This window comes from Physella acuta, unplaced genomic scaffold, assembly GCF_028476545.2.
Source record: "Physella acuta isolate Inbredline_101_S28 unplaced genomic scaffold, ASM2847654v3 ptg000318l, whole genome shotgun sequence".
Taxonomy (NCBI): Eukaryota; Metazoa; Mollusca; class Gastropoda; family Physidae; genus Physella; species Physella acuta.
The window spans coordinates 227,463-240,964 of record NW_026731837.1 but is presented as its reverse complement, the minus strand read 5'-3'; the positions used below and the strand labels follow the sequence as shown (position 1 = coordinate 240,964).

Genomic DNA, 13,502 nt, shown 5'->3' with positions numbered 1-13,502 from the left:
ATCGTTCCTATTCTACAGAATTGTGTATACTATTTATTTACATTCTTTAATCTCAATATAACTAAAATAGACTTTTGTTTGAAGGGTAATGAAAACATGTAAACAAAAGGGACGCTACTCTAAATCTATGCGAATACTTATATGCAGTGTGGGTGGGTGGATGGATGTGTGGGTGGGTGGGTGGATGGATGTGTGGGTAAGTGGTACGCTTTAAATGGTAGTAGATCACGTGATCAAACACGACACTCTCACAGCAGCCCTAACAGTCATGTATAAATGTGTCATCTAGTCCATATGGTCTTTGTGCTAAATTTCTCTTTTGCACATTTTTTGTTGTGTTTTTTCTGGTTGCGCATTTTTCTGTTTCTGTTTGCGCTTTTTTCCGTTTGAGCTTTTTTCTGTGTGCGCTTTTTTCTGTTTGCGCTTTTTTCCGTTTGCGCTTTTTTCTGTGTGCGCTTTTTTCTGTTTGCGCTTTTTTCCGTTTGCGCTTTTTTCTGTTTGCGCTTTTTTCCGTTTGCGCTTTTTTCCGTTTGCGTTTTTTTCCGTGTGCGCTTTTTTCTGTTTGCGCTTTTTTCCGTGCGCGCTTTTTTCTCTTTGCGCTTTTTTCCGTTTGCGCTTTTTTCTGTTTGCGCTTTTTTCTGTGTGCGCTTTTTTCTCTTTGCGCTTTTTTCTGTTTGCGCTTTTTTCTCTTTGCGCTTTTTTCCGTGTGCGCTTTTTTCTCTTTGCGCTTTTTTCCGTTTGCGCTTTTTTCTGTTTGCGCTTTTTTCTGTTTGCGCTTTTTTCTCTTTGCGCTTTTTTCCGTTTGCGCTTTTTTCTCTTTGCGCTTTTTTCTGTGTGCGCTTTTTACTCTTTGCGCTTTTTTCCGTGTGCGCTTATTTCCGTTGCGCGTTTTGTTTTGCGCTTTTTTCCGTTGCGCTTTTTTCCGTTGCGGTTCTTTCCGGCCACCATATATATATATATATATATATATATATATATATATATATATATATATATATATATATATATATATATATATAATAATTATGGCTCAATAGTATAATTGACCATTGCGTCTTGGAAAATCCAAGCACGAAGCCTGAGGGGTAAGAAGGGTCCAATTTTACCAATGTATCAGACACAGCTGATGGACCCATTACTCGTTTTATGAAAATAAAATTATATTAATTTTATTCCGCCCCAAATTTCTGTTTCAGCATAACGAACTACAAATTAATTGAACAGTGCTGATAGAATATAATAACATTGGTTGGGTGTGGGGAGGGGGGTCAACAAGGTCTTTTTTTACAGATATGGGAGGATGAGAAGGAAAAGGTCTTTATCTGCTTGATGACTCTCGTAATCGTGTTTATCTACGGGTGTTTTTGACTCGTCCATAAATGAAATCATTTATTTTTATTATTTTTACCCCATTTTGTGTATAATGTTAAGTTTGGTCTTTACAACGTCGTCTTGTGAGAAAAGTTTCAATATCTTTTTTCTCTCCAAATTTCAAGGCTTATACATTAACTGCTTTTACAAAATTAACAGTTTTATCATATAATAGTAGGGTAATATCAATATTATGTAAGCCATAACAGAGGTGAGTGGGGGGGGGGGGGGGTATCATATTCTATTTCCAGGGACAAGGATCTAGCGTATTTTCCTGCAACTATGGCAAAACCCAAAAGTGTTAACTTCAACAGGCATTCAAGATTTAAAAAAAAAACACAACAAAAGACAAGTAAAGTTATTAATCATAACTTTATTAAGTGAAAAAAATTATGGAATCTATTCAAATCTTTTACTAAATCATGACCTAATCACTATTCTAAACAAAACCTAACAAAACAGCTAAACAAAACATAAAGTGAAGCGTCTAAAACAAATCGCTGTCTTCCTCTCACAATCATACACAGCAATACCAAAATCTAATTTCAGATTCTTTTCGATCCAACTTTCACACAACACCTATAAAAATAGTTCCAAAAAAAAAACAAGTCCCTAATTAACAAATACAAATCAATTCTCAGGACAATATTAGAAAAATGATTCTAATACTAACTAATTTTTTTTTTTTTTTTAAATATACATTTTAAAAAACGGAACTTTTCCAGATAAGCCCCGCCACTGTTGCTAAAAGTTCAAGGGTGAAAAGTTAGGCCCCGCCACATTTTTCAACTCCAATTTAATGCACGCACGCAACTTGACCAACTACTGAAGTCTAGATATTTGAATGTTTAAACGCACTCCATAAACACAACTCCTAATCCGCCTCTATGGTATGGGTTGAAGTTGGGGCTAGGGTTTGGGTTTGGTTAGGGTTAAAAACTAAAAAAAATAAGTTTCATATAATCCTCTTTTTTATAATCTTGTTATGTGGCAAAGCTTAGGGGTCGGTCATCCATAAATGACGTCACACTCGTAGGGGGAGGGGGGTCCGTAATTTTGTGACGATGTGTGATGATGGGGGGGGGGGGGGGTTCAGATGTTGCGACGTCACATTTTTGCTTTATAAAAAAGCAATGTTAGAAAACGAATTTTAGACGTAATTTCGCTTTTTAGATAACTGTTTTAATAAATTGTAATAGTTTAGACAAGATTTTGGAAAAATATCGATGTTTTAAAAAAATTCAACTGCAATTTTGAGGGGGGTTGTAGGTTGAGGTGTGATGTCATTTTAGGGGAGGGGTGGGTCTGGCTGTTTGTGACCACGTGTGACGGAGGGGAGGGGGGAGATAAAAATCGTCAAAAAAAAGCGTGACATCATTTATGGATGACCCCTTATCTTTTAAGCGTGGCTTATCCGGAAAATATCCAACAAAACGTCACTTACCTGACGTTAAAATCACTAAAAATGCTATAATGCTTCTGTACAACTTTTTGGTAAAATAAAAATAAAAACAACTGCTCCATCTACCGTAAACATACGCGACAATACCACACCTACCAATATATTTACTGTTTTAGAGTAATAATAATAAAACAATAACCAATCCATTCACCAATATAGTATAAGAATTCAAAACTTTAAATCCAGGGAATAGTAATAAAGACAATCCTGGCAAATACATGAATCATTACATAAATAGGTCAACAAACTTAACATGTCATTAAGGATAAAATATTTTTATGGCATAGCTGTTACAGTTTTAAACTGTAAAACAGTTTTAAGAATCTAAAACAGTTCACATCAAAACGTATTAGGCCCTGAAAATAAATAATAAAATGAATACAGATTTTGAATACCACCACTCACAATTCTATAAAAGTTTAAGCCCAAGCGCATGTCAATTCGTCAAGAAAGGATAAAATCATAAAATAAATTTGCAGGATTTTCACAATAAATGTTCCCCCTAAAAATTAATATGTAATAGTACTGTAAATAGAAAAATGAAAAACTAATAAAACTGGTAAAATTATAATGCAAATTAAAATATTAGCTTTTGAAAAATCTAGGTGGTTCGAGTCTTTTGCCTTGCCAACTCAACCCATAAGTTTGAATAAGCTTAAATTAAGAAAAGAAAAATGTTTCAATGTATTGAAGTCTTTAGTTCATTGTACATTGGCATTCATAGTCCTATACAAAAGCAAAGTTATAATGGGCACCAAGAATCAGGTGCAGCCAATGGAACTAGCATGGACTGACTTTCAATCACAGTAACTCTTATCCTTTCAAAGATGTTGGTCACAGATTTCAACAAACTTGTTTCTGTGTTTTTGTGTTTTTCTTTACAAAATAGAATCAATTCGTTCTTGTAATACACTGCTCCGTTTAATTTCCAGCTAAAATTTGTCCAAAGCAGAATAACAAGCGTAATCTGTATGTTTTCATCATCTATAGGCTTATTTATTAATCTTAAGGCACCGTTAGTCTGTAGAAGAAACATCTTCCTACCCTTTGGAATACTTATGATGTTGACGGTCGGCCCGTTGAAAGTCAATGGTTTACTTGACTTGGGAGGCCCATAAATGCTGTGACATTGCACTTTAGCCCCATTAGTATCCTGATAAAACAGCAAAATATTATCCTCAAAAACACAAACGGAATCAATAGGTAAATAACTCTGAAAATCAACGCAGCTAAATACACGTTCCGGCATTTTAGGCACAAATGTGGAACCAGTGATGTTGACAAAAACATCCTTAGATGATCCGATAAGTATATTTGAGGATCCACATAGCTTACGTATTGTGGATAATTTTTTATTGGCGTCAATTATCGCAATGTTTTTACTGTGACAGCGATGTGTTGTTTTCATTTCACAGACAGCTGACTCGCTTAAATAAACAAAACACAGGGTAGAATCTATTGATGCTAGCTCAATGTCACTGCAGCAGTTCAATTCTCGTTTGAGATTATTTGATTTCAAGTCAAAATCAAGCTTAAACGTACATTGACTATTTAATTCATATAAATGTAACTTCCCGTTGTTAACAAACGCCATGACATTCCTTTTCCCACTACAGTCTCTGTAAGGGATAACAAAGTTACTGGGGAATGAAGCAGATCTCCACTGGTACAATACAGCTTCATACACCAGATCGTGAGCTTCTACACAAGATAGTATCATAGGGTGTTTCAAAAGTTTCTCCAGATAACTTCGACTGGCTAAAAATGTTCTGGCTGTAGATAACAGTTCTACAAGATATTTCTTCCGGTCTAATATTTCGCTGGCGACGAGTAAACTGCTACTTTGTTGTACGCCTATGTCAGTATTTTTTTCTTCAATGCTTTCTTCTTTAGCTACAGAGTTCTTCTCAATTCCTGTTATTGGATCTCTACTAGATATTTGTAAACATGATTCTTCTAGTACCTTGTCTTTTATTTCATTTAGCTCATCAACCGTATAAGAAACCCAATCTATAATAGATTCTAAAACTAAGTCCTCTGTCCTTACGACCAAACTATCATCATCAATCAGAGAAATAAATCGCGGAAAAGAAAGTTCAAGGAATGTTTTAGTCGCACAAAATGTTTCAAAGTTTTCTTTCATGAATCTTAATGCCAGCAAAATTACGTTCTGTGCATTCAAAAGTTTTGCAATCTCATAGAACTCAACAAAATTATCCCGTGACATATTTTTCGAAACAAAACTTTCACATTCTTCTATAAGAAATGGTATATCCAACATATGAGAAGCTTGCCACACACTAATAATGTTGTCTATTGTCAGTCCATCAACACCTTTGTAAATTGCATTGATTATAACATCAAAAGTCTCTTTACTTATGTTCTTTAACTCAACACGTTCTTCTTTCTTTTCTCTGAAATCTGAACTTAACAAAGTCTTGAAAAAAGTAGAGCAGGCACTTAGAATAAATTTGTGACAGAAGTACTCTGAGCCATCAACCACAACTCTAAAGTCACTGAAGTTATCTCCCATCCATTCTTTACTCAGACATTCTTGTAGTCCACAAGCAAGTGTTGATTTGACCATCTTGTTTTCAAGTGAACGACAATAGACCTATGATTATCTGTAATATATATAATTTAGCTTTTAGCTTCAATTCGATACCAGCAACTTGTAATACTGTTGTAAGATAAAATCTGACACGAAATATCTTTTTCTAACTTTTAAACACTTATCATGTTTCTTTTATATTTCAGTCAATCTTTTAAAGAGCTAAAATCATTTTATGTTTTCACTCACATTATGAGCCCATGTAATATTTTCGTAGACCATTAGCCGTCACATCATTTTACAATACTCTGAGGGAGGGGGGCACTTGATATTTGGGGGGTGGGGCAGACTACATTTTCCGAGGGGCGGACACTGGTAAAAGAGATGCTTGGAAGAAACTGTGACCCCCTACCAAACACACACACAAGCAACAACACATTTGATTCTACAATAAAACAAGTATAAAAACCTTTATAATAATAAGCTTTTAAATGCATAGTAAGCAAGAAAATAAAGAAGGCCTATTAATTTTGGTTTTGTTTATTTTTAATTTATATATCGATATAAGTTTAAAAAAACACAGTATCTTATATATTTTTAAATGCGGTTAATTTTTATTAAGCTTACACTCTCACGACTAAATAATAATCATTAAAAAAGTTTTTAAAAACCCACGTTTTCTGATTGAACTAAAAAGTAGAAAATAAATACTATACATCACAATAATGCAAGCGATCACTCTACTATAAGCTATCAAAAACGTGGGTCGCCGAAGTAAAAGTTATATTACTATTGATTAGATAATACTATTGACTTTTATTAGGGAGCTTGTAGAGAGTCAACAGTATTAGAAACTGTAAGAAAATCACGGCGCCCCACGTTTTTGATAGCTTATAGTAGAGTGATCGCCTGCATTATTGTGATGTATAGTATTTATTTTCTACTTTTTAGTTCAATCAGAAAACGTGGGTTTTTAAAAAACTTTTTTAATGATTATTATTTTCTACTTTTTAGTGTTTGTCTGTTTGTTTGCATGTAAATCTTGCTATCGATTTTATCTTTTCACTTTTTTTTTTGGGTAAACGAAGACAACTCGTAAAAAGACAACTCGTAAAAAGACAACTCGTAAAAAACACGTTGTGTGAATACGTTACTGACTAGAACACATAGATTTGAACCCGTGTCGAGTGGGATAGCAATCGTGTGCCCAACCACTCGACCATATCGTCTCCCCCATACTGGCCACCAGTTGTTACGTTATGGTTGTTTGTACACAAACACAGCGTGACAACTACTCAGTAAGCAAAAAGAGGGGGAGTGCCGAACCTTGTTTTCATCAAATTACAGTTACTGGGTAATGTCCCTTTTCCCCCACGTTTTTTGGTACAATTATATAGCGGTCTAAAATGATCAATAAAATGTTTCCATGGATTAATTTAGTAATAAAAACAATAGAATATTCAATTGTCATCCAAAACAAAGCTTCCCTGAAAATTTCAGCGCGCTAGCTAACTGGGAAGTGCCAGAAATTTCGATCGCAAGATTGGATTGGAAAGACAAACAAACACACAGAGAAAGCAAGTTAAAGATAATAATCATTAAAAAAGTTTTAAAAAACCCACGTTTTCTGATTGAACTAAAAAGTAGAAAATAAATACTATACATACAATAATGCAAGCGATCACTCTACTATAAGCTATCAAAAACGTGGGGCGCCGTGATTTTCTTACAGTTTCTAATACTGTTGACTCTCTACAAGCTCCCTAATAAAAGTCAATAGTATTATCTAATCAATAGTAATATAACTTTTACTTCGGCGACCCACGTTTTTGATAGCTTATAGTAGAGTGATCGCTTGCATTATTGTATGTATAGTATTTATTTTCTACTTTTTAGTTCAATCAGAAAACGTGGGTTTTTTAAAACTTTTTTAATGATTATTATTTTCTACTTTTTAGTCTTTGTCTGTTTGTTTGCATTAAAATCTTGCTATCGATTTTATCTTTTCACTTTTTTTTTGGGTAAACGAAGACAACTCGTAAAAAGACAACTCGTAAAAAGACAACTCGTAAAAAGACAACTCGTAAAAAACATGTTGTTTGAATACGTTACTGACTAGAACACATAGATTTGAACCCGTGTCGAGTGGGATAGCAATCGTGTGCCCAACCACTCGACCATATCGTCTCCCCCAAACTGGCCTACCTCCTGTAAGTTTAAACTCGGTTCAAGCTAAATTCTCTGCCCCTAAGCCTGTGGCGACATGTGATCGTTCGCTTCACTGCGCGCGAGGTACGCGTCGCTGGTTTTTTTTCTAATGGCTAGCAGAGGATAATTATATATATAGATTATATAGCGGTCTAAAATGCTCAATACAATGTTTCCATTGATCAATTTAGTAATAATAACAATTGAATATTCAATGGTCATCCAAAAGAAAGCTTCCCTGAAAATTTCAGCGCGCTAGCTAACTGGGAAGTGCCAGAAATTTCGATCGCAAGATTTGATTGGAAAGACAAACAAACACACAAACAGAGAAAGCAAGTTAAAGAAAACGTGGGAAAAACGTGGGAAAATAGTCGCTTTAAACACGAGGAGTAACTCTAACGACAATTATCTGCCGCTTACTCAACTACATGATCGGTTTGCAGGTATGAAATGAAACCATCCTTGATTATAGCCTACAGTCCACCAGAGCTACATATTAATTGTTTATCTCCCCTTTTGATGTATGTAATCATTAAATTATCTTTTATGATTAATTTAATATCTGAATAGATTACAATTAGATATTTTTACGTTGTCTTTGAATAGGAATATGTAAAGGCTGAAAGAAATCGCTGCATTAGACGTGGGTCAAAACTGACTTTCAAATTTGGCCATAAACCCACTATTATAGCCAATGTGAACTGAGTTAAAGTTGAAATAAAACAAATATTTCAAAAGACCTTAATATGCTTTAAATTGCACACAAAAAAAAATAAGAATAAAAACTTGATTTTTTTTAACAAAAGCACTGACACTAAAGTCTGCAAGAGGCTCCACAAGCAAGTTTGCATATAGTTTCAATATATAGGTTTTTTTTATATTGGTTTTATTTTATAGTTTTTAATAATTGTGACACTTCTAAATCAAAATACATGTAGTAAGACGATATACACGTTTTAAAAAAAACCAATTAGCAGGCCTACTTTATTTTATCTTTTGGCATTTATTTCGATCCTAATGAAGTTGGCAATTCATAAGACTAAAAATGTTGCTTTAAAACCCATCTCCAACAGACAATCATCTCTCATTTTTAGCCCAAGTGCGGTCGTGTCCAACCAACCATTCGCGACCAACTGTACAACACGTCTGCTAGTACTTACTTCTGTTATCTCTCCCTTTTGTTGTTTACTTTAGTAATTTTAAATTAAAGTTTTAATGACGGATTTAATATGCAATGCGATTTTTAAATATATAATTAAAGGCGAACGTATCTGAAAATTTCGAACGAAATTGTTGGATTGAAAGTGTGTCAAAATTTAATTATAAGATTTGCCACAAACCTACCAAACAAAAAAAACAAAACATTTTTAACTAGATCAAAGCTTAATGAAAATTGGATATTACAAAAGGAATCACGTCCTGATAGAAAATAAAATTTATTAAAGTTTCGTTTAAAATAAATGTGTAAAATTTGATTATGTGTGCAACCAACAACAACAATAATAATAACAATGATAAACGCCAAAAGCATAATTATATAATATTACTCTTTACTACATCCACCAACATATAACGCAACATTAAAAAAATGCAAAACATCCCTACCCCAGTAATTCGTCTAATATTTGTGCATTCATTAATTTTAATATTTTCACATTTTTACTAAATACTTATGATGAGATGTTATTTTAAAAAACACAAGTTAAAAACAAACCAAAGTCTAATTTTAACATTCCATTAAAAAATATTAGCATAAACATGGGGAAAAATCATAAATACCTCTTTAAAGTAGATAATGTGTATGACTTCAAAATATTTACAATACGCCACGTGTAAAATAACATTATTATGAGAAAATGCTACAAATTCTAGTAAAACACAACTACGGGTATCTCCGATTAACAGAAATTTCAGTTTCAGACTAAAAAAAAAACATCTTGCAGAGTGAGAGGACATGACGAATGCTTTCACTTTTAGCATTCAATTTATGAATTAATTAAATAAATGCAGTAAATTCTGTTTCATGTGGTAAAATATTTCGTTATATTTAAATTTACTTAAATCGAGTAACTTGTGTTTTTTTAGCATTCACTAAGTCATTTACTGTACAGTCAGGTTAGAGGAGTCCATATTAATGTAAACTATTGAAGACGATTTAATTTATCCCGGATTTCAACACTAAAAATACTAATAGTTATTCTAATTAGAATGATTCTTGGGGAAATAGTTTTCAAAATTTTGTAATTGTAATTTAAAAGAAAGTCTTATTCTAATTATGTCGAAACGATTTCAAAGGATAAATAAATAACAAAGTTAGAGCGTGCACATGAGAAGAAGTTAGGGATAATCATCAATCCTACAAGATCCATTTTACAAGATTTTTATTTAACTATCTTGTCTTTTGTCGATTGTTCATCAAGGAATCTGACAATAAACGAGTCTAATAGATGTAGGCCTATCTACAAAAACAATACAATTGTTATATATTCAAATGTCAAGTTTATTTTTAAACATCCATACGGATTATGCATACGTAAAATGGGGAGATAACCAACGAGCTATGAGTTGATATCCCTTTTATTCGTATTTTGAATGTAAACATAACACATTACGGCTGAGTGAGCCAAGATTCTGGTATGACCAATGGAACTAAATTGGATTCACTTTCAATTTCAACAACGTTTATCCTTCCAATAATGCCCGGTAAAGATTTCACCAAACTTGAGTCAACATCTTCTGGCTTTTTTGAACAAAATAAAGTTAGCTCTTTTTTATAATATACGGCTCCGTTTAGGATCCACTCAAAATTATTCCATAGTTGAGAAACAAATGTAAATTCTATTTTAGAATCATCTGTCACGTGTACTGATCTAAGAGCACCATTTTTCTGTAGAATAAAAGTCTTTCTGGCTCCAGTTGAAAAACTTTTAATGTGATTGGCTGGGCCTTCAAAGTTTACATCCTGAGTTGACTTTGTGTAAATGTTGTAACAATGTACTTTAACACTGGGTTTAGAATTATTATAACTGTTAGAAAAGAATAGAATGTTATCTTGAAAAACACATACAGATTCATAACTGGAATTGTGCACATATTGTAAGCAATTTATTGCATTTGCAGTAGTATTTTGTTTTGTACATTTTTTATCGGTAATGTCAATAAAAACACCACGGTGTGAAACTAGCTCATTTCGAGAATATTCACAAATCGTATAAATTTTAGAAACTTCTTTTTTTGAATCAATTGTTGTGATATGTTGATGTGTTTTTGAATATCTCGATGAACGACAAAATTCACACTCGCTCTCACAGCTAACACTAAAACAACAAAGAGTGGAGTCAAAGGATGCTAAGCCGCCAACTACCATCAAATCAATCGTAATCGGGGACGTATATTGCCTGTTTAATTCAAAGCAATGTAATTTCTGACTTTTCACGAAAACCATAACATTTCGTTTGCCGCTACAGTTTCTATGAGGGATGAAAAAGTTAGTTGGGAAAGAAACAGATCTCGATTGATACAACAAAGCTTCATAAACTATTTCATGGGCTTCATCAAAAGACTTTATCAACGGGTGAATCAGAATTCTCTCGAGATAACTTCGACTGGCTAAAAATGTTCTGGCTGTAGATAAAAGTCCAACGATACATTCCTTTCTGTCTAACCTATCCTTGTTTGCAATGCTTGTTCTATCGCCTTTGGTTTCATTGTCTGAGTTCTTTTGGACGTCTGCTTCAAACTGATCTTGAACCCCACAATCGGTTTTATTAAAAGTAGTTTTTGAATTCTCTTCTTCTGATGAAGTATCCTGGAAATCCATATCTTTCCCTTGACTTGATTTCTTATGTACAGGCTCATACAAAACCCATTTTATGATTGATTCTAAAACTAAGTCTTCTGAATTTACATTCAAACTGTCATCATCAATCAAGGAAAACAACAATGGAAAAGAAAGCTCCAGAAAGGTTTCAGTATTTTGAAAATGTTCAAAATGTTTCTTCATAAATCCAATCGAAAAATTAATAACGGTCTCTGACTGCAGAAGCTTTGCCATATGATAATATGTAATATAATTATCCAAGGACATATTTTCCATTACAAATATCTCACATTCTTGAATAAGAAATGAAATATCTAGTAGGTGCACTGCCTGCCATAGATTCAGGACATTGTCCATTGTAAGACCATCTACACCTTTATAAATAGAATTGATAATAACATCAAAAGTCTCTTTACTCATGTCATGCAACTTAACCCTCTCTTCCTGCTTTTCTCTTAAATTTGTTCGAAAAAGACCTCTAAAAAACGAGGAGCAGGCACTTAGAATAAATTTGTGACAGAAATACTCTGAGCCATCAACCACAACTCTAAAGTCCCTGAAGTTATCTCCCATCCATTCTTTACTCAAACATTCCTGTAGTCCACATGCAAGGCTTGACTTCACCATCTTGTTGAGATCTATGGAAAGAAATTTTTGTTTTTTTCTCCTGGTGGTAAAATAACTATAAACCAAAACAAAAATAATTTCGTACTTGTTAAATAGCAGAAATTAATACTATTACTTGCCCTTTTTTAAAATTATGTATATACATATACACATCTAAATTTATGGCGTAATACATAATAGTCGAAATAATAGTCGAAAAGTTCAAAAAGGCGAAATTAACAAAAAGATACAAGTCTGATCCAACCTTGTATACACTCGATCTATATGAAAGAAGAGGTGCTGACCTTAGGCTAATTTGCCTGGCATGAACTCAAGTGACTACTCGTCCATGACAGTGCATATTTATATGTATATATATATATATATATATATATATATATATATATATATATATATATATAGTAAAAACATTGTAAATATATATATATATATATATATATATATATATTATAATATATATATATTGTATATATATTAAAATATATATTAATATACATTATATATATATATATATATATATATATATATATATATATATATATATATATATATATTAATGGTATATATATTAAAATATATATTAATATACATTTTATATATATAAATAAATAAATATATACAGCATATACTAATTTCATCATCCACCCAAATACCATTAATAATAAGATGTAGCTGACGAACTGACCTATTTTTTTTCACCTAAACCGATTACACCTTTAAAATAAATCTGAATTTATGCGTTTTATAAAGATTTTCACTATACAATATATTACATTAAATAAAAAATATTTGTAGTTTCTGTTGGTTTATTTTTAAAGTGAATTAAAGTTATTTTATAAGATTAAATTGATTAGTTTTAATTATAGATACAAATAAACTACTAGATCTAAAACTGCCATCTTGACTTTACTGAATTTTATTTTTAATACTACTGTAATTTCTAAAGAAGTCCAAGCGGACATTAAATCTATCCAGATAATTAACAACATGTTGAAAAGAATATATAATAATAATTATAATAAAACTGCCGCACTGAAAATAGACAATTTAGTTTGAAACTACTTACATGTGTTCAGCTATTCCGAAATGATAGCTTAAGGGCGTAGTCAGAATTATAATTATTTCGGAAATATCCGATTTTAGCAACAGCTATTTCCCCCTAACTAGTCTAACTGCTTCTTGCCAAGAGTAAAAAAAGTTGTAAAACCGACAATCTCTCTGTACAGTAAAAAATAATAATGCTGAGGAAAAATGACGCAAACTATTTTGTCTCATATTACCTCTTTGGAAGTTCTGTGTGATTATATTTTATGCATCTTTTTCTTTCACTTTCATTTCATTGCCTTTTTTAATACAATGGAAGCAGCCTTGAATAGTCAGAATAGTCTCGAATTTTTCGAATGGTGTATAAATACTTTTTAAATCGTGTGCAGTGTTCTAAAAATACTAGCCATCGTTACCTG

The 13,502-nt window shown here is 32.4% G+C and overlaps 1 protein-coding gene across 1 annotated transcript; it reads right to left on the bottom strand.

The window, feature by feature from the left end:
* Nucleotides 1-10,200: 10,200 nt before the first annotated feature.
* On the bottom strand, nucleotides 10,201-13,198 carry LOC131940464 (kelch-like protein 40). The gene is made up of 4 exons (XM_059299121.1): nucleotides 13,106-13,198; nucleotides 10,991-12,050; nucleotides 10,459-10,618; nucleotides 10,201-10,332 (listed from the first exon to the last, which is right to left on the bottom strand). Exons 2-4 carry the CDS (start codon nucleotides 12,037-12,039, stop codon nucleotides 10,201-10,203), a joined length of 1,341 nt encoding a protein of 446 aa, XP_059155104.1. The 5' UTR covers nucleotides 12,040-12,050; nucleotides 13,106-13,198.
* Between the last annotated feature and the right edge of the window lie 304 nt (nucleotides 13,199-13,502).